The following is a 21391-nucleotide window of genomic DNA, read 5'->3' as shown; positions in this document are numbered from 1 at the left end:
CACCCTGGATTTGTAACTAGAAAGGAACTAGAATCTTACTAGAAAAATGGCTCGAAACATGGGTTTCGTACTAAACGTTGTTTGACCTTATTAGAACAAATTGTGGGCTGTGTGAGGGCTCATTCGAAAGAGGAAGGTTCAACGCAGCGCGCCTTTCTCATCTCATAAGCCAAAAAAGTCTATTAGAGACAGAAAATGCATTGAAATCTGCGGGATTTTTTCCTAGATTTTTTCTCTACTTTGGGCCATCATATTATTAGTTATTAACATAATCTCGTTAACCTCGTGAGAAAAGCGCGCTGCGTCTAACCTTCCTCTTTCGAATGAGCCCTCACACAGCCCACAATTTGTTCTAATAAGGTCAAACAACGTTTAGTACGAAACCCATGTTTCGAGCCATTTTTCTAGTAAGATTCTAGTTCCTTTCTAGTTACAAATCCAGGGTGGACTACCCCCTTAATGAAACATTTCCGCGAAAAGAGAGCTAAACGATCCGCGATATTTTTTATAAGGCTCTTTTTTTTATTTCCTCTATATTCTTGCAGAAGATTCGTCTCCAGCCGGGAAGAAAAGTTTGTCACGCGTTTTCTTATATGAACATAACATTCTCATGATTTCGACTATAAAAGTCTAATTTTAATATCGAACTCGATAATACATTATTTTCTATTGTAATTCGGTCTGCGGAAATTCGGGAATTTATGCTACTCGGAGTGATTTAACTTTATTGGCAATTTTATTTGGTAACCAGCTGATTTAGAGCGTTTATTGCTATTATCAATTATCGGCTGCGTAATAAATGACCGTTTCATTGAATATTCACGAAACTGTTTAGAAAGATTGAGTGTCTTATTAAGCGCGGCGTGAGATTATAAACGTACAGAATTTATTGAAACGAAGACGCGAACACCAACAGTGGAGTAGGAATATCGCGTTAAATCGGTCGGATACCAAATTTTGCGTTGAATCATGTATTGTTCTACATTGAATTTAATATAGTCCATAGAATTCTGATTCGTATCGGCGAATCCGTTCAGCCTTCATTAATAACGAAAGTAAATCCTTGTATACCAGTTTCGCGCAAACGGCGCGCGATGTATGATCGTTTGTCGCGAAATAAACCCGGTCGAATGAAATTAATTTCCCCGTGAATGGAGGAAATCGAACAGAAATTAAGTCGACGGATCTTTTTCTGTTGGTCGCCTCATTTTTAATTATTACCTTTACAAAATTTTATTCAACAAACTATTTTTCCCTTTGGTACACGATCTAAGCAAACTATCAGAAAATGACGAACATTAATGAACACCAGAACTACGGCGCATTAAAAGTGATTATGTGATTATAACAGTTTACAGCGATTTTAATCGGAAATTTTTTGTTTTATGATCTCGATCATCGTAAATGAACGTATTCAGAACCCGTTGTTTCGACGGGCCTCATAGTTCCAGTGTTGTCGCCAGACTGTGGATCTTTATGCAAGTTTTCTGCATATTTTACAAGAAAGAGTGAGCTCTTTCTTTCTTTCATAATTAAACTGTGGATGTTTATGCAATTTTTAATTTTTAGAAATTAATTTTAAGAAACTGTCCTATTTTTAATGGGAACAGCCATTTTAGATCCAAAACAAATAAAGATCGTACTAAATTCTATCGAATTTTATATTCTAGCATTTATTGAAAATTTTCATAAGCCATAAATGCATAAAGATCCGCAGTCTATGTCAGTAAATCGAAAACAATACATTCTTTTAATATCTTTTTTCACAATTGCATAAAATATCCACACTCTAGTTATCACTAGACTGCGGACCTTTATACAAAATAAAAACTTTCCTTCTGAATCGCAAGGAACCGAGATGAAATAAAAATTTAATTTCATTCTTAATATATTTAATAGATGGTGATAGGTGTAATTTAAAGCAGCAAAAACATTAGAAGAATAAATATATTTAATAGATTAAAAATAATATAGTACCTTTAAATTCTTCTAATGTTCTCCCTGCGTTAAATTACACCTACTATTGTTATTATAAACGCATATAATCCACTCTAGTTATCGCATACTGATCTTTATCTCCGAGTTTCTCGCACTTACACACTGGAAAGATTGAGAATATGTATAATAAATATGTGTCGGTCCACATACAAGATTCACGTTACAAAAGGCGAACACAGTTAAACAAACTGGAATTAAATCGGAGAACTATTTCTGATAAATATCTCTGTTGCTCAACAACGGTATCACAGTCATAATTAGACTATACAATAAAATTCGATAGAGTTTAGTACGATTTCCATTTATTTCAGATCTACAAAGCATACTACCTCTGAAACTAATATTTCATTAAATTCCACTTTCTTGAAAAGAGCCTACGAAAATTAAAAATTGCATAAACGTCCGCAGTCCAGTCATAATTGTTCGTCCGTATAACACGAAATAAAATCTCGGAAGTCTTTCACCGTTTCGAGAGGGGCGTTCCTATTGAGCGCTCGCGGTTCTCGCGTTACGGTTCCGAAAAGATATTGAATTACGTGGACAAAGTCACAATTATCTAATAATGGCGCGCATGTGGCCATTGCGGGGACGTTTAAAGAACAGTCGGTAAGCGGAGAGGGGCAGGCGGTCTGATAAACGTCGACGTCGCCCAATTCCCTCAATAGCAAACGTTGCGAAAGCTAAGGGTACCGGGAATGATTCGGCGTCGCATATTTCAGTGATCGCGCATCCTGTTCCGCAATTATCGACTCGGTCGGTCGAGGGGGTGGGGGAATATATGCAAGGCCGCACTTTTACCGTACTTAGTAAGCACCTCGTTCAAGATCCACGAATGCCCGACGTAACCGTAAATCCCTTCGGGTGGAAGTTACTTAAAACGTCTCGCGAGTTTAATAACGTCGCAATAAAAGTCGTCTCGATTTTCATCCGCGTCTGAGTACTTTGTCTGAGTACTTCATTAATATTTCATGGAAACGCGGATACCTTGTATTAAGACGAGAATTTCGCTGTCCATCGATTATCTAACCAAGCCGAACAGGTCTTCGGAGACGGAAAATATATCGACAGAAAATTCTGCGGTCTTAACGGAAAACGTTGCATGTCACGATTTCAATAAATTTTCGTTTATGCGTTAATTCAGCTTCAGGGTATAGAATTTACGTATTTACTGGGGAAAAGACCATGAAAACAAATTCGAAGGGCCCAAACAAACAGTCCAATTTAACCGATGTCCTATGTTCAATTAACGAAAGTACAACCACAGAATGAGCTTTCGCAAGCTGTTTCACCATGATTAGAGCAAAATGTTTATTTAGCGATTTCTCACACGTTGGAGAAGATTGCGTGCCCTACGTCGAGTCCGAATCAAATCGTTCGGGTTACCATCGATCGGTCGTCCTCCTTTCGAACACAGCCGAACCTTCCGAAAAGCGAGGTACATACTCGGTGAACAAATTCGAGCGTTCACAGCTGGTCCTCTCGACAAAACCCAATCCATTCGCACCCAAGTTCTTTCTTGTTTGCTCCGGGAACTCGCAGATCGTATACACACGTGCGCACACATACACGAACAGACAGACAGACGCATACAGGCATACACACACACACACACAGAGAGAGACAACACGAGCAATGCAAGTGTTCAGATACCTTGAAAGCCACCCTGTAGATCGGAATCTCGCATAGTACTAAACAGATTGTATAACATTTAACTAAGCTTTCCATACATACAATGAGCGAAAGAAGAAGAGGAGGAAGAAGAAGAGGAGAGACGGAGAGCGTGCGCGAACGAGATCGACAGAGATCGAGCGTATATATGTGTTCCGTGTGCAAGATACGAAAGAGAGGGAGAGAGAGAGTGAAAGAGAGATAGAGAGAATGGTAGGTAGTGCGAACGATTGACAATTGAAAATAACACACACGCAAAAGAGAAAGATGACGGAAGAACCTACGAGTTGTTATGTTTTCTACAGTAACGTTTGTACCAACTTACAACAATATTTGTACAATATAACGATAAAAGAGACGTACCTATACAAGATAGGTTACTCAAATGCAATAACTTTTTTAAACGGTATTAACCAAGCCGGGATATTTTTCATACTTGTAACGAGCCGCCGCGGGACCCCGCGCGACCACGGCCGCGTACGGTGGCCCCGCACATGATACTACATCGTTTCGTTTTGTGTGCCAACCAGAGACTTTTAGATTTTTGCTTTGCAGATGCGTGGACGGCGCGGACACGACGCCCCCCGCGTACCCTCCTCGAATTTCTCTGTCGCAAAATCGATGACGCCCCCAGGCCCCCCTAACCCCCCCCCCCGAATCAAACCCCCTCACAGCCACCCCACCGAGAACCCCCGCCGTTTCTGACTAACAATTCACAACGGAAGAACACGGATCTCGATTTTGTTCTGCTCCCGCGGTACGGTAGCACGTGTATCTCCGTTGGCGTATGTGTCAAGTATTCGGATATATTCGATACTTTCGAAGATATGAACAAAGAACATCTTACATTTCATTTTATTCATAGTGAATTTCTATCTTCCATCCTCCACGTCCTCGAACAACTATGATCATTGAAATTGTCTCCAAGAGGGCTACAGTTTTGTAGCTGTTCAAACGTATATGGTTTCACTTTAAAAAATATTATGTTCACCTTCGAACCTTCTAAGCAGCTTCACTTGAAGAAAAGTTCTACGCACCACGCAATGCAACCCTCGAATACAAACAACTTTCGTCTCAAACATTTTTTTCTAACTCCAAAAATATAGAAGTTATTCCTCCTGTATTGACACCCTGCATGTTGTGCGATTACTTCAGCACTGCATTGGAAAACAAGGAAATTTTTGGTTTAAATGTCGATACTGCTTCGTCAGAACACTGCTCCAGAAGAATGAGTCTACACGATGTCCCAAAAATATACTTCCTTGAACGAGCTGAGTCCTAAGGTGATTTGAAGTCACTTTTTCCTTTGCCGAAATGTTTTCCGCGGCTTTGTTGACGAGTTATTAACTAAACCACGGACCAATCAGAGTCCGGCTCTGATTTGTCCATGTTTATCGTTAATAACTCCTTAACAAAGCCACGGAGAACATTTTCGCAAAGGGAAAAGTTACTCGAAAGACATCATTTTCAGGATACCCTATTGCGATGATGTAAGAATATGCAATTCTAGTTGTTTATATCTTCCGAAGTATCGAATATTTAAAGCGCAACGAAGTCGACGCTGGTCCGTGTTCTTCCTTTGTCAGTGTACACCTTCGACACCCAGCACTTGACGTCCAGATCGCTTGATTATCGAGTAACGCTGTAGAGATTAGAGAGACCAGGAAGAAAAAATAACGTTGTCGAAGATACCAGCGGCAGCTGATTCGCCTCGATCGCGGCCACCTTAACGTTCACGAGGTTTCTTTTCGCGCGAGACGCATCCGTGTTCGCGGACATTCGTTATCCTCGCCGTGAACTCGCTGCTCGGAGATCGCGGTTTCGCGTGACTCTCGCGGAAAATTCGGATGTCCTCTCTGGAAACCGTAACTCGTAACTCGCGAGAATCGAACGGGCTACGCGAGATTCAATGTTCAAACTTGGCGGAGAAGATCGATCGAGAATAGACTAACATAATTGTCCCTATCGCATCGGAAGCGAGAATTCTGCACGCTAGATATTAGTGATAAGCGTGCACGGTAAAATACAGGGAAGTCGCCTTATTTAAAATTAACCGAGGAGAGTAGGAAACTTGTAAAGTAGTGGACTAATGTGTTTTATCTTTGAGATCGATTCTAGTCTTACTGGGAAGAGGATAGCGTTAACCAGCTCGATAAAAATGATTAATAGAGTTCCAGTGGACAGCTCTGTTTAGTGGAAATATGTACTGTGCGCGCCTCGCAAGAAGTCCCGAGAAAGGAATGCGGGGCTGATTGGTCGGAGTGGAGGGGGCATTTTCCACCCAGCTATTCTATTGGCTGAAGTGGTCGTTCCTTCGAAGCCTAAAACGGTCAGACTACGGGAGCGCTAATGGTGGGGAGAGACAAACCTAACGGGAGACTTCTTGCGAGGGACGCACAGTACACGGTTCTTAACGGCATCGCTGTAGCGTTTACTTTTCTGCAAATATTTTCCGAGAGGAGACATGCGCGAAAATAGAAAGGTCCGATGCATAGTATACGAGATCATGCAATAACAAGAAGATACCCGAATTAGAACCGAAAACATTGCGGGGACAGCCAAAGTTAAGATGTTTGAAGGATTTATCTGGCCGTACGTGTTCCAGCTCGTTTCTCGGCCAGTCGACGAGTTCTCTTTCCTCTCGAACGTTTTCCCGAGACGTGAAAAGAACACGTGTAATGTCACGTACTATTCGCGTTAATATTTCTGCCGTTGTTCGCGACGTTCCATCCGAGCCGCTTGTGTTACGTAAGCAACCCGATTTTGATAGACTTGATTCAGTATCACCTATCAACGCGTCATTTTGCATTCCTTGACGCTTCGTACAAAGCTTTGCGTCGTTCTCCGGTCGAGACTCGTTGCGAAAGAATATTCGTGTTGCTCGGAAACGTCGGTGTTGAGATAAATTGCTATCTGGAAACTTGTTTTCATTTGGAACACGTAGGAGAAATCGTGATGGAAAGTTTAAGCAGTTTTGCTGATTGTACGTAATTGATCAACGCGGTATGATTCGAAATATTATATTTAACTATATTACGTTTTTACCCTAGTAGCATTTATGCTTGGCCGGCGGTGACGGCTGTTGGTTAGGATATGGTGGTTTTGTATACAAATCCCTAATGTAAGGGCCTACGACGAAAATTTATGACAATTTGTCAACGAACATCCAACGTTGGGCCTACAATTATTATAGTATTTGGATAATTAACAAGAAATTTATACGTATGATAATACATTACTACTTAGCCCAACCAATGTATTGCTACATCTTAAAAACTTGTTAATTATCATATCCCAAATTGATTTTTTGTTTTCTTATTTATAGATATTATTTATAGTTGGCCCTCTAAATTTTTATTGTACACAGCCTTGGAATTTATTTATTTCTATAATTTTTCCATTTTCCAAGTGGTAGTGGTCATGTAGTATATAAAAACCCTTTTGCATTTCTTCAGAGTGGACCTTCGTTTTTGAGCCATTTTGATTTAAATTTGTTGACGTATCTAGTAGCCCAGATCGTAGCATTTATGTGCAAGACACCACTGTAGTCTATTAAGTTGTTTCCTTTCTTCCCCAATGTTCTCCCCCAATATTACTTATGACTAGCCTGCGGATCTTTATGCAAAATAAAAATTGTCTGCATCGATTACAAGAAATAGAAACTAAATTGTTATGTCTTCCCTTAATGATCTTAAAAGAGGAGAAATCATATATTGACATCTTCAATTTTTAAAAGGTTTCAACAATTTTGAATTTTATCTACTCAATTTTGACATACTGTAGAAATAACCGTAAAATAATGTGTTAGGCCCACGATCGGATGAAATTTTTAACAGTAATGCCAACCGTAAATGCTACTAGGGTATCACGTTTTAAATTGAAAAGTATAGTTATTTTTCTCGTTTAACACGACTAATGTTCATTCACCGGACAAGTCACCCTATATCGAGCAACCTAACAATCCCTCTAAAATTACATCACTTCCATTTCGATCGACGAAACCGGAAAATTCGCATGCTACAATCAGCGCTTCGTCTCATTTCCAATTTCCTGTTCGAATTTTGCTATCCGTAGATTGCCAACCGCGATCTCCTCGTCTGCTACACCGTTCCACATCATCAGCAGAGTATCAACGAACTAATATAGAAGCTTCGTTCCTCGCAGGTTCGATCTCGGGTGGAATCGGTTGCCGCGGTCGGTTGTTCGGTTACTTCGCGGGCACCCTGTATCCGCGGAGTATCGCGTGACACTAGGAGCTCTCTAGTCCGACCTTGCTGATCTCAGATACTATGTGTCGCGATAGGACACGTACACTAAACTATCCAAGTGCGATCTCCGTGCCGCGGCGGGCACACTATCGCGTACGAACACCGGTGCGTCTCGTTTTCGTGATTTACTCCGCCGTGGATTGCGACTCGATCGTTCGCCGATCAAGATCGGTAGCAAAATCGCAAGCTTGCCCGACCGACGCATCCGAAAAGGAAGCAGTCGGACGAACGGATAACGCTGCTCCGAAAAAGCTTTGCGTCTTTCCGGCTTGTACCTTGCGATTCCCGCGGTTCGATCGTCTTCTCCAGGTACAAAACGAACCACGGAGAACGCAAAACACGTGTGCACACTTCGGGGTCTGCGGGTACCCGAGCCTCGGGCCGGATCGGGATTCTGAAAGTTTGCAATGTGTGAGTACATGAATAGTTAAAATGCAAGATTAAATTGGAAGGTCATGAGAAAGCCTTGCACTCGCGTGATCACAAATTTTTGGGATCCTCACTCCTTGAACATTGCAAACCCGGCCCATTTCCGGCTCGACTACAACTTCGGGTACCCAAAGTTTTTAAACTGTTGGGGATGAACCCGAAATTTCTACCTACCCGCACTCCCCTAGTGGACACGCGGTATTAGTCAGCGTACACACAGAGCGACAATCGGCACACCTGTCGCGCGGACCTGATTACCCTAAGTGATCATCCCTAAACTGCGGATTCGTCGCGCGGAGTACACTGTCTCTGCGAGAAATAGGAATTAAATAGACAGTTGCCTTTCCTCTTTTGTATTCCATCTTTTCAATTCGCATCCGCAGTCTAGTGGTCAGTCAAATGTTTATTAGCATATCTACGAATATGAGTCACTGAATATACTGGAAATATTTGTTCCATCAACGTTCACCCTCGTGCACAATTTCATCGAAAGGTCCTTGTGTTCAGTCACTTATAGAAATTGATGCACTCGCACTGCGTGCAGAATTGTTAGCTTCATGTTAAAATGAAGAAAAGGAATGGCGAGATCGTTGATTGTAAGCGAGTTTTGTTTGAAAAGTATGCGAACAAATCTGTGAACCATTATACATATTGTTCACGATTTAGAATGCAATTTTATTAAACTGAACTGTGCGTGAGGGTTGAACAAGTTATTGTACATTTTCTTATGAATATTTACTACCTTTCAGCGGAAGTTGTTCAGTCGAAATTGTTGATCGTTAATAACTTCTTGGCAGTTCAAGAAATAGAATAGAGCAGTTGACGACAATGTAGGATGATGTTACATAATTTGTTTCTTTATTGTCTCTACCTTAAAGAATATGTCTAGACTGCGGATTTTTATACGGAAATAAAAATTATCTGTACCAATACAAGACACGGGAGCTACATACGTACACACGTATCTCTTAATAAAATTGAGTTTAAAAACAATAGTATCTCAAAATTCTCTAAGTGTTTTCTCTATTGTGCAAAATCCACAGTCTAAATATGACAATGGGTGCTATGAAAAAACGTTGTCAACACCATCCTCAAGTTAATTATTTTTTAGAGTTCATTATTTTGAAAGTTAAATGCTTTATTCATACATAAAACTATTTTGCTGTATTATCTTCATCATCAAAACCCATGTTTAACCCTTTGCAAGACATTTGAAATATGAACACAAAACATACAATTTCTATTTTATGTTTGAATAAATGTTAATGAATAATTAATGAATAAATTGAATAAATATTTTGTTTGATTGCAGCAACTGTATCTTTTTTATTACATGTATATATATTTATATATACACTTGTAACTAATATAGTGCTGGAGTTGTTGGTGTACTATACGAGTCACTAGGCTGGAATGCAAAGGGTTAAAATATTTGTAAAGTCGCTCAGTTAGTTCGACTGAACACATTTTCTCAGGGGTAGTAAAACCAGGAAAGTGTCCTGTAATTTTTCCATTCCAAAAATGTCGAGCAATATAACAAATATGTCCAAGAGCGCAAGTAACCGTGCAAGCAGCTACTTTCGCCATTTCTACGATCAGCCTAGGTTCAGGCTTGCGAACGGTGACTCGGGGATGTTCGCGCTCGCGATCCATCGATCGCGATCCGGTGTTCGCCGATTGTTCGTTGGTTGGTGCGCGAATATTAGCGAAAGCAGTCGTGAACGAGGAAGGATGATGTCCCTGATGAGAGCTCGTGTGCGCCGAAAACCACCGTAAAAACGTGTCCTCCCTTGGTGCTCGATGACGCGTTCGTGCTACGATTTCTGTACGAAAGAGAGAAACAACGGAGAATAGATGAAACGTGCGAATGAGTAATTTTGCTATTAGTTCCGGACCCGTATGTACGAGTCGAGCTGGAATGAGGGGAAGTCTCGCGAACGGCGAAATGGCCGATGATTCGACACCGCGAGAACAAACACGACTCGAACGCGAACGAGAAAGATCATTGACAATGACGACTATGAACGGCGGCGAATCATTCGTCCATCTTGCTGGTCCCGAGGTATTATAGCGTAAGGTTTGACGAGAGAGCCTGTCGATAGAAGAGACACGGAAAGTTGTCAGCATCGCGGCAAGTGATTTTGAAAATGTCTCACACGTGCGAATATCTCCAGGATCTCCACGTGACAATGCCTGAGAAAAGACTTGTCCGTAACTCTCACCACGTTGATACGCGTTCCGATCATTATGGATAAATACGCCTTGTTTCGTGTAAAATGACAGTTTTTCATTTCGGTTCTTAGGCGAACGAATGCATATCATAGTTGTAAATTAACGATTTGTGAAATAAAAGCTGCAAACTGTTTGTGTTAACAATAGGTCATTGAACCTGATGTCTGGTGTCTCGTTCTTCCCCACCTGTCGCTCAAGAGGGGTTGTAGAATAGTCCACGGCTTGCTTAAATTGATTCCTTTCTCTTCTCTATAATTCTGTTTTATTCAACTTTCGTTTTTTTCTTTCTGGTACACGTGCTCTTTATTAATTACTGATCGACTTGTTAACAGTTCTTTCGTTTTAAATGTTTTCGAATAATCTGAAGATCACGTTACACTGCTAGGGCAATTACCGTGGGTTAATTGAAGGAATTGTTTGCCGGTAAGTTTTATCTATTTTCAAAGTACTTAGATCACTGTGTCTCTTCGTAGAATGACGTGTTGCACGCTTACACTGTGATTTTGCGATATATTTAGATCTGTGCCACACAACTCTACGACGCATGTGTATCATTGTTAGTGTTATATAATTTATAAATATTTCTTTTGTGCACGGAATCTTACTGTTCAAATTATACATTTATGTATACATTACAATTTAACCTTTTAACCCTTTGCAGTCGGAGCTATTTTAACTCGAAAATTAAACATTTCTTCCGACCTAGAATAATTACATTCTATTGGGTTGGCAAGAAAGTAATTTCGGTATTTTAAGATGAAATAGAGCCCAATTTTTTATTCAAAAAATGAACTTTAATGAATGAGATATTTCCCTTTTGTTCGATGATATTTTGCCAAAAAGAATAAGTAAGAAAATATTTTATTGATTAAAGTTTATCGCCTGAATAAAGAAATTCGATTTTATTTCACCTTAAAATACCGACATTACTTTCTTGCCAACCCAATACATCATTTTTTTCACTTTATTATTCATTGCATTGATGTAACACCTCATACAATTGTGTTAGTAACTGATCAGAGATACCAACATATTTAATAATCTAGACCTAGACGATATTTTGGATAATGATATAACAATTTTTAGTGGTGACTCTGAAGCACCACCCGAGTGCTAAGGGTTAACTACATTATTCACTACTCCAGAACATTGTTTTAGAATGTTGTTTAGCAACGAATAGTCTACACTAAAATATAAATATTTCAATGTTGTTCACTACACGATATTACACACTATTGATAAACATACTTTTAGTCCGAAATCTTGTAAGAACATATAAGAAGAAAATTCTAAGATAAAGTTAGACACGTCAGTTTCGTTTCTGATTAATTATTAATCTGTTAATTATATTTCACACATGAATTTCGCTTCTCTACAAATCTTTTAAAACCACGTCATTATATCAGCTTCTTCCACGGATCAAACTCAAATAAAAATCTCTCTTAACAAGATATGAACCGCAACAGAGGTTAGGAGCACCATATTCAACAACGGACCAGAAAATTTTAAGACTGAACGAAGCGGGGATTAAAACAGATTAAAAGGGACTATTAGTATTTAACTGTTATACGAAGGTGCGAGTAATTTTCAAAGTTCTGGCTGACATGGGTTGAATGCTAACATGTTCTTGTACGAGAAGCATCATTTCCAAAAATTAATAAACAATTTTCACTAGCGAAACTCTATTAAATTACAGATGCACATTGTCGTCTTACCTTGATAATTGTAGCATCTATGGATAGCTGTGATGCTTCCGACTAAAACGAGTCCAAACACGATGTAAATCGAACTAATTTTATTGTTTTAATATACCGGGTGATTCGAAAGAACCATCGATGACCTCTTCAAAAGATCTTGAATACAACAACGATCAGAAAATGTATTATATCATCGTATTGTGTCTCCTTTAACATTTTCTTCCATCTTCAATCGTAATGGAGATATTTAGGTGTTCTGTTTACCGTGAATCATCCTGTAGAACTCGCCTGGGGAACATGTTCCCGACTGTCGCTGCACCTCCCACCATTGCTCTTCCGGTTCCCCTACCTCGTAGGTATGAGCATGTGCTTTAGGCGAGTCCGTGCGTGTGGCGTGAATGTGTAAGTGAATGGCTGCAGAGTTGGGCATTAATCAATTAAAATTTTAGTCAAGATTGATTGATTGATGTGTACGACTAAAAAAAGGAATCATTGAAAACTGGACGATTGATTCAATCGATTGATGAATGTTAATCGTAAATCGTTGATTAAAAAAAGAAATCATCCAAAAAGTAGGAGACTGATTCAATCGATTGATGAAGTTAATCGTCAATCGTTGATTAAAAAACGAAATAATCGAAAACAAAACATAAAAGCACGTAAACAGATTGTGTATTATAGACCAAATGACAATACACCTAAACTCACTTTACATTTTTTTTCAGTATTCATATAGTTTCGATTACGTATTTCATTTCGAAATTTCAGCAGTTAATCATTAATCAATTATCCGATTGACGATTACAATTGAAAAGAATGTAATCGTTAACCGCAATTAACGACTAAAGTAGGAGTTTAATTGTTAATTGCGATTAACGATTGAAGTAGAAATTTATTCGTCAATCGTTGATTAAATGTTTGCCCAACTCTGACTGGCTGCACTGGACCTCATACTCGATCCATCGAAACGAGTCGGTATAGATTTGTAGATAAACAAAACACCAGCATGCGTCCTTTGCAAACTATCTGCGAAATGTAACTTCAACTCCATCCCTGTTGGTGTTTGGGAAGCAAGGTAATCTTGTAAAATAAAAATGCAGATATCTTTTGAACGATATTTGTATGATGCTCTCTCTTCTAAAGCGAGGCTTCGACTGACAGAACTGTAGGCCGTGGCTTTATCTCTATTCTTCTAAAAATAATTTGTTGTTTCATACATACACTGACGGCCAAAAGTTTGGTACCACTCTACATTTTACTCCCTCCGTCCCATAGTAATAGTAGCAGTTGATGAATTTAATTTGTCCCATAATAGTAGCTAAAGAAAATAAATATAGAACGCAACATTTATTATCAAAAAACTAGATTACATTAAACGATAAATTAAAAATATTACAGCTGCAATCGCCAATAATTTCCGTTTAAATATCCACTGGCTACTATTAGGTTGGAAAGAAAGTTCTTGCGGTTTTTATTATAAAACCAAAATAACAAAAACCGTGAGAACTTTCTTTCCGACCTAATATTATTATGGGACAGAGGGAGTATTACATTTTACAACGTAAGTACTGGAAAGTGGCTTTAGCGGTTCTGTAATGTTTTTCTGGGTGTAGAGAGAGGTAGTTGGAATTAGTTCACGCGTATGTCTTATACGTGTAACCTTATTTTTTTATGAAAACCCTTCATCATATGATAATATAATTCCGCGTGACATTTCTCTTATGCGGTGGTCCCAAACTTTTGGCCGGCAGTGTATATCAATAATCCCGCTCAAATATTTACTACGCGTATTTGTTCAAATTAGATTCATCTCGTTGGACGAAGTGTAGTACATACAGGGTGTCCCAAAATTCGTGATAATCCCGAAAGGGGGTGGTTCCTGAGACCATTTCAAGCGATATTTTCCTTTGCAAAAATGTTATCCGCGGCTTTGTTTAGGAGTTATTAACGAAAAACCACGGACCAATCAGAGCGAGTACCTAGACGCGAGTTGCCACAGTCGGCCAATAGACAGTTGGCGCCCGGGCCGACTGTGCTAACTCGCGTCTAGGTGGCGCTCTGATTGGTCCGTGTTTTTCATTAATAACTCCTAAACAAAGCCGCGGATAAGATTTTTGCAAAGGAAAATGTCGCTTGAAATGATCTCAGGAACCTCCCATTTCCGGCTGTTGAAGGAATTTTGGGACACCCTGTAGATAGAACGTCATTACGCAGCAGAGACGTAGAGTCACGTGAGTGTGTTGGGAGCAGTGTGGTCCGATAGGAAAAATTGAGGGGAATGGAGTTATCCCTCCTCCTCTTACCATTACCGGATTAGTCACGTGACATGAAGCGAAACGCGTCACGTGACCGGTCCTAGGCGAAAGCGGGGGTCGTTGTGTTCTCCGGGAATCGTAGAAGGAGCAAGGTAGAGTGGGAGGCCCGCCAATTCCTCAAACCTGAATATACAACAATTTACATCTTAATAATGTACTGTCCAGAGCACACGAGAGAAAACTAGCGGGAGGGGAACGAGGCAAGACGAACGCAACGGCAATCTGAATGGTCTTCTTTCCCCGTTCCCTTCCCGCTAGTTTTCTCTCGTGCTCCGCACAGTACTTGAATCGACAAAAGTAGTCCGATTTATATCGTGTTTGGACTTACTTTAATCGGAAGAATCTCGGCTATCCATTGGTACTACAATTCGTAAAGGTAAGACGATAATTACTGGAAAATAAAATTTCCTTTATTGCATGTTTACTTTTTCAGTCGCGGTCTCCCTTTGAAATGCCGGGTCCCGATCGCCGATACTACTTCCGCTTGTTATTATATGTATAGATACTCTCACTTCGTCGAGCCGTGTCCGAGAACTGAACTGATGTAAATTTAACCGTGCACTACTTTACTGTCCGCCCGTCAGATGATGGTTAGGAAAAGTGTCTACGTTCTCGCTCTATCCTCTCCAGCGTTGCAAGAATTGTTCCACCATCGCGCCAATAGTGGTGGTAATCAAACTTTCAGCAGGAATCACGATGTCGCCAGTTTCCATCCCACTACATTATACCTCGAGATAAAAAATTCTCTCGATCTGGAAGAGACTGGACTATAGGCTGGTGATGTCACTCGGTTCTGGCTGTAGCATTTCCCTCGCTATTTTTCTCTCGATCCCTCGATCTGATCACGTTAATCCTGACTCCCTTAGCATCGCACGCTGATTCTATTGACCGAAGACGACAACGAAAAGCGATGGGGTTATATCGAGACCAAGTGAAATGGAACAATGACTTCGCAGGCTTGAGAGATACGCCGATACTGTGACGTCATACTATTGTACGATTGCGTGCGATAGAAAGGGGTCATAGATAGAGTGAGACCGTATTCTTTACCTAGCCATCATCCGACGAATGAACAGCAGGCACTATGGTCATAAAATTATACAGTTATTCCGTGTCACTACAGGCTACAGCCACTCACAGCGAAATAGGAATTTCTAGTAATAACCAGGCGTGGGCGGGTACCCGAAAATGTTGGATACCCACGCCTCGGGTTCGGCTTTTAATGACTCGGGTCCGGTCGGGTCAGGAACCGAAAATTCGTGATACACGACTACCCGAAGACGAAGTTGGGTCGGGAACTTGAAAATCCATGGCATTCGGGTACCTGAACGTTATAAATTTTCGAGTTCCGGACCAGATCCGAGCAGTACCCGACAGACTTCGACTTCGGGTACCTGGAAATTTTGGGCTTTACGAATTTTCGGGTGCCTACCTGAACCCGGAGAAAATACCCGACGCGAACTCGAAATTTCGGGTATCTGCCGACCCCTTTTTTTGTTTTAGGGCGGTGGGGAAATACTGTTACGTACACCCCCCTTCCTAAGATGATGATTGGGGGGGAGTGTGGGGCTCGGTCCCCTCTGGGATGATATTTGTGAGAAACGGGACTTTAAGGGGCTAGTATAGGCTCGATTTGTAACTAGAAAGGAACTAGAATCTTACTAGAAAAATGGGTCGAAAGATGGGTTTCGTAGTTTTCACTTACTGTCCTTATTTGAGCAAATTTTGAGCTGGGTGAGGGCTCATTCTAAAGAGGAAGGTTCAACGCACTGCGCTCTGGTCATCATAGCAGTCAAAACGTCTTTTGGAGACAGAAAAATGCATTGAAATCAGCGAGTTTTTTTCCTAGATTTTTTCTCTACTTTGGGCCCTCATATTATTAGTTATAAACATAATCTCGTTAACCTCGTGACCAGAGCGCAGTTCGTCTAACCTTCCTCTTTTGAATAAGCCTTCACTCAGCCCAAAATTTGCTCGTATAAGAACATTAAGCGACAGCGCGCAAACCCATGTTTCGAGCCATTTTTCTAGTAAGATTCTAGTTCCTTTCTAGTTACAAATCGAGCCTATACTAGCTCCTTAATCCCTGCCCATACCCACTAAAACCCCACCGCCCAAGGCCATAGACCCTTCTCTCCTCCATACCCGATACTAACACCACCCGGGGTCTCACTATACTATTACTTCTGTGGTGTTGCTAGATAGACGCGTCTATCGGGTCTTCCTCTGTCACTATGGTCATATCCTAGTCTTTACAACCCTGTCCTCCCGTACGATGTTCACTGTGAGCGACTGTACTCGAAAACGCGGACAGTTTGATTGGATTGATAACCGTAACCGATGAAAAACTCGCCGTTTCGATAGAGTTGACGTTGACGTGTTCCGTCTAACGATCCCCGATCGTTTCAGGTGTCGCTGGCCCTCGGTCTGGAGGCTGGTGGTTGGGGCGCCTTGGTGGAGCGGTCGGGCGGCAGCGGCGGATGCGGTTCTCTGTTAGGTCACGGCGGTTTCGCCGGTCTGGCGGGATTGGCGCGTCGATGCGGTGTCTGTTTGGCGACGTTTCCTTCCGCCTGGCTGTTGGAACGGCACGCGTTACTGCAGCACGCAGGCCAGGCGAGCGAGGACAAGCCGTTCACCTGCGAGCAATGCGGCCAGCGTTACCGCTACCGTTCCGCGTACGTGAAACACCGAGAGCAGAACCACCGTGCCCGTTTGCCGGCCGACAAGCTGTTCACCTGCGACGTGTGCGGCATGCAGTTCAGGTATCTGAAGTCGTTCAAGAAGCACCGGCTGAACCACGCGCTGGAGCGGTTGCAACGCGCGCCGGAGCAGCAGAATAGCGCGATGGTGGTCTCTGCGGCTGCGGAGCGCAGCGACCAAGTGTCCAGCACCGGTGAACCGTCGCAAGTCGAGACCGGCAGCGATACCACCACCAACCCCGGCGAGGAGGAGACCACCCGGGGCACGTTCGCCGAGAACGCGCGCGAGGAGAGCGTGTCGGAGACGGCGAGCGTACAAGAGAACCCTGGCGATGCTGTCGAGGTGCAGATGACGGAGGCGCCGATCACCAACGAGAGGAGTTCGGCAGGCGGTGGTAGCGCTAGCGAGGTGGGCGACGTGGACGACAACGCCGTCGACGATGACCGACCGGAGCCAACCGAAGCGGTGATCAGCTTGGCGAGAAGCAGCCACGAGGTGGACAGGCGCGAACGCCGATTCGCCTGTCCGTTTTGCGGTAAGTGCGTCCGCTCCAAAGAGAACCTGAAGCTCCACGTGCGCAAGCACACCGGCGAACGACCGTTCGTTTGCTTGTTCTGCGGCCGCGCGTTCGGCGGTAAGAGCGACCTCACCAGGCACCTACGCATACACACCGGCGAGAGGCCGTACCACTGCGAGATGTGCGGAAAATGTTTCGCCAGGGCTGACTACCTGTCCAAACACCTGACCACGCACATACACCAGCGCTGAAAGCGGTTCGGGGCACGGTTCCGAGACATTCTTGGTAATTCTTGATGCGTCTTCTGAATCGGCGATGCCTCGCTACCTCTCGCGCGCGATTATCGGTATTGTGAACGAAACCCGGACGCTGCCCCAGCGGGCAATCCCCTCGTCGCGCCGCGTGTTGCGACGGCCCCGACGCCACGGCTCGACTAGATTTTGTATTCTCATGGTTTCCAGTTTGTACAAGGAGATTGTAGAACTGTGACGCGTCGTTCTGCAACGCGATCGCGTCGAGAGGGTCCGCCCGCCGGTGTGTTCGTCCGACGATCTCGGTAGACAACGAATCGTTTCACACGCTTATAGAATCCCCCGGAAACTTTGAACAATACCGTTTGAAAGTAATATTGCACAGGGAGGCATCGTTGATCAGGGTAGAATCGCGTTCGCTTACCTACCACGCAGAATCGAGAACGTCCAAGAACGTGGGGGTGGTTTCCGAAGATCGGTCCTCGCGCGAGCTTCCGCTTCGTCCTCGGTTTCGGTCGGAACGGTTTCCCCGGGAATCTACGATCCCCTTCCCCGAGGACGGAGTATTTTCGAGCTGTGTAATCCGATTAGAAATTTTTCGCGAGGATGCTCGCCGCGTTGGAAACCGCCCCTCGGAGGTCGTCGAACTCGGAACATTTCCAGCGCGTTCTTCCATCTCGCCGCGGGGAAACTCGGAGGGGGTGGAGAGGTGGGAGGTGGAGAACGCCTCGAACTGCGAAGAGAAAGACGAGAACCGCGTATCCATCCAGCCGTTGGCCCACCGAGACGAGTCAATTACGGAGAAAGAAAGAAACGACGAAGACGACGACGAAGACGTAGACGAGGACGGTATAACACGTGGCTGGCTTTCGCCCGGCATCGAAACGCGAGGATCTCGCGTTACCACGAACGCGCACCCGCTCGTGAGAAGAAGAAGCAAGGAAAAGAGAGAGAGAGAGAGAAGGGAGTGCAGGAGGACGACGAGAAGAAGATGATAGGCGAACGGAGCGTAAGGTTTCTACGTAACGTTAACGAAACTAACTTGTGATAAGGAGTCGAAACCAAAGAACGCGTCGACGCTACAAACGCAAAGCCGTGTTCAGGTTTATCGCCACGCTCGTTCCGTTACCGTACGTTGCCTAAACTAATAAAGAAAATCTCGGCGGGGGGTTACACAGATATGGCAGCGACACAGATTTAATTGCAAATTAGTAGAAAGCTTCCCACCACGAGATTACGAGTAACAAGGTGCAAACGTGGACACGGTGTCTTGCGGTTCCTTTCTTTATTTTTTTCGGTTGTTGTTGTTGTTGTTGTCCTTTTCGTCTTCGCGTGGAGTCGAAGACCGATATATTCGTAACGTGCTAGCTATCAGCGTACTCGACGCGAGTTGTATATTGTGTGCAACAACGATGATTTTACTGTACGCCATGCAGACTCGTAAGCGTCGTGACCGTTCCTCGAGGAAGTCGTTGGGGTTGCTGGGAGACAAGCTCCGTTTCGGGGAACGTTGCCTTTTATTATAATACGCTGGCATCGATTCGACGGTTGCGTATCGTGTCACGCGATAATAAGCCACGGTTATCGATCTCCCGGAAGAGATTACACGGAGATTCTTAGGGGAAGTTCGATAGACTTGAACGATCCTCCTCTGACGGCGTGTACACGATTATAACAGTTTCTCGTGCAGTTTTGTTATCGTCAGATATTCTTAGGCGAATTCGTTTCCTGTGGGCTTCGATCGAGCCGTTTTTCTGATTGCTTCCTGCAAAATCCGTTTATTGGCGAGTCTGGTAACGAGGGTGGACGCTTGAGCACCCTGTCCTTGAAATAACGCGGATAACTTTCACTGCGAATATCGAAATTCTTTACAGTAAAAGACCAAATATAATTTCTTTCTTTTTGGCTTCATAAAATTCCGATTCGCGCAACATTTAATTGTCAAGTGCACGGCCACCACGTTATATCGTTCACTCAGAAGAAAAGTGACACAACTCAAAATATATTTGTAAAAACGCTATAATAACAAATATATAAATTGTGGTGTACTTTTTTTACAACTAATGTACACGATGATTAGCCCAGTATCTAAATAACAACAAATTATTTCACTTTTCTAAGTTAGTGATAAACAATTAAAAAATCTGACAATTTATAGGTAAATTTTCTTGTCACTTTTCTATGAATGTTCGATTTTTTATCCTGCAATCATGGGATTTTTAAACAGGAAATCATTTTCATGGGAAAAAAATTAATTTTTTTACTTGAGTACGTTGTTAGAAATGGTGCGAAGTCTAAATAAATTTAACCTTCGCTGGTCTCGGCTCGCCACCCTGCGGGGTGGATAACCGATAGAAGCGACTTCCTCGAGGAAGATGAACACCGACGCATAACCGTCGTTGGTATCAAACGGAGGACCAGTCGTCCATGGCGCCGCCGTTTATTCGGGAGCGTCGCCGGTGCCTTCGAACCCCCGTACACTTTTTAACGCGACAGAGCAATAAAGCGTCTATTTTCGTTGTTACAATACGAAAGCTGTACAAAAGGACACGAAAGAAAAACACTAACAATGCGAATTTCGGTTGTCTCGCCGGGAGCCGCGAAGTAGCGTCTTGTTGCACAGTCTATACGGTCCTTCGAGCCTCTTTCTTAGTTACTGTCCACGCTCTGCTGTCTACACGTGTATATACATATATGAATGTATGTATGTGTATATCTCCGGTACGTATACAGGGTGTCCCGCGGATATCGCAACTGTACAACCGGTAGTTTCGCGTGAAGAGCTAAGTCGAAAATGAAATGATTTCTTTTTTCGAGAGAATCGACTCCGAACCATTCCGGGACCCTGAAATAACTTCTGAGCACTCTGAAATATTTATATTTAGTATGTTAAAATGTTGAAGTGTTGTTCTTTAGGGACAAGTGTCCACGACATCGTGTTAACACGAATACACACAAAAACAGCGAAGTAAAACTAAGGATCTACATCGAAATCTGTACGTCAAGCTTGCTCGGAGGTAAAGTTGATTTTCTGGAAAACAAAGGATTCATCGGGAAAATATCATCGTATATTTTCGACTTGTTTCTTCCTGTAAAATCAGCTAGTGACAGCATTATCTGCGGGACACCCTGTGCATATAGACGCGATAATGATACATTGTCCAGTAAATGCGCGAGCGCAGAACGAGAGTGCCGGCTCATTCTCTTGGGACTGGTTTCGTAAGCGATCGCGTGTCTCTCTCTCGTCCTGAGCGAACCCCCGACACGTCGAAATCCGCAGGATCGTCGACGAGTATTCCCAACCCACGTCTGCTCG

General features: G+C 42.8%; 1 protein-coding gene across 6 annotated transcripts in view; it reads left to right on the top strand.

Moving 5' to 3' along the window:
• Mamo (zinc finger protein 628-like) overlaps positions 1-21024 on the top strand; it is a 129988-nt gene extending 108964 nt beyond the window's left edge. For all 6 annotated transcript variants that reach the window (XM_076442305.1, XM_076442319.1, XM_076442302.1 and 3 more), the window contains one exon: positions 17017-21024. In XM_076442305.1, the coding sequence (XP_076298420.1) occupies positions 17017-18075 (1059 nt within the window). In that variant the 3' untranslated portion in view covers positions 18076-21024. The remainder of the gene's footprint in view (positions 1-17016) is intronic.
• The last annotated feature ends 367 nt before the right edge of the window (positions 21025-21391 follow it).

The sequence above is a fragment of the Lasioglossum baleicum genome, chromosome 2 (genome assembly GCF_051020765.1).
Source record: "Lasioglossum baleicum chromosome 2, iyLasBale1, whole genome shotgun sequence".
Lineage (NCBI taxonomy): Eukaryota > Metazoa > Arthropoda > Insecta > Hymenoptera > Halictidae > Lasioglossum > Lasioglossum baleicum.
This window is presented reverse-complemented; position numbering and strand designations above follow the sequence as displayed.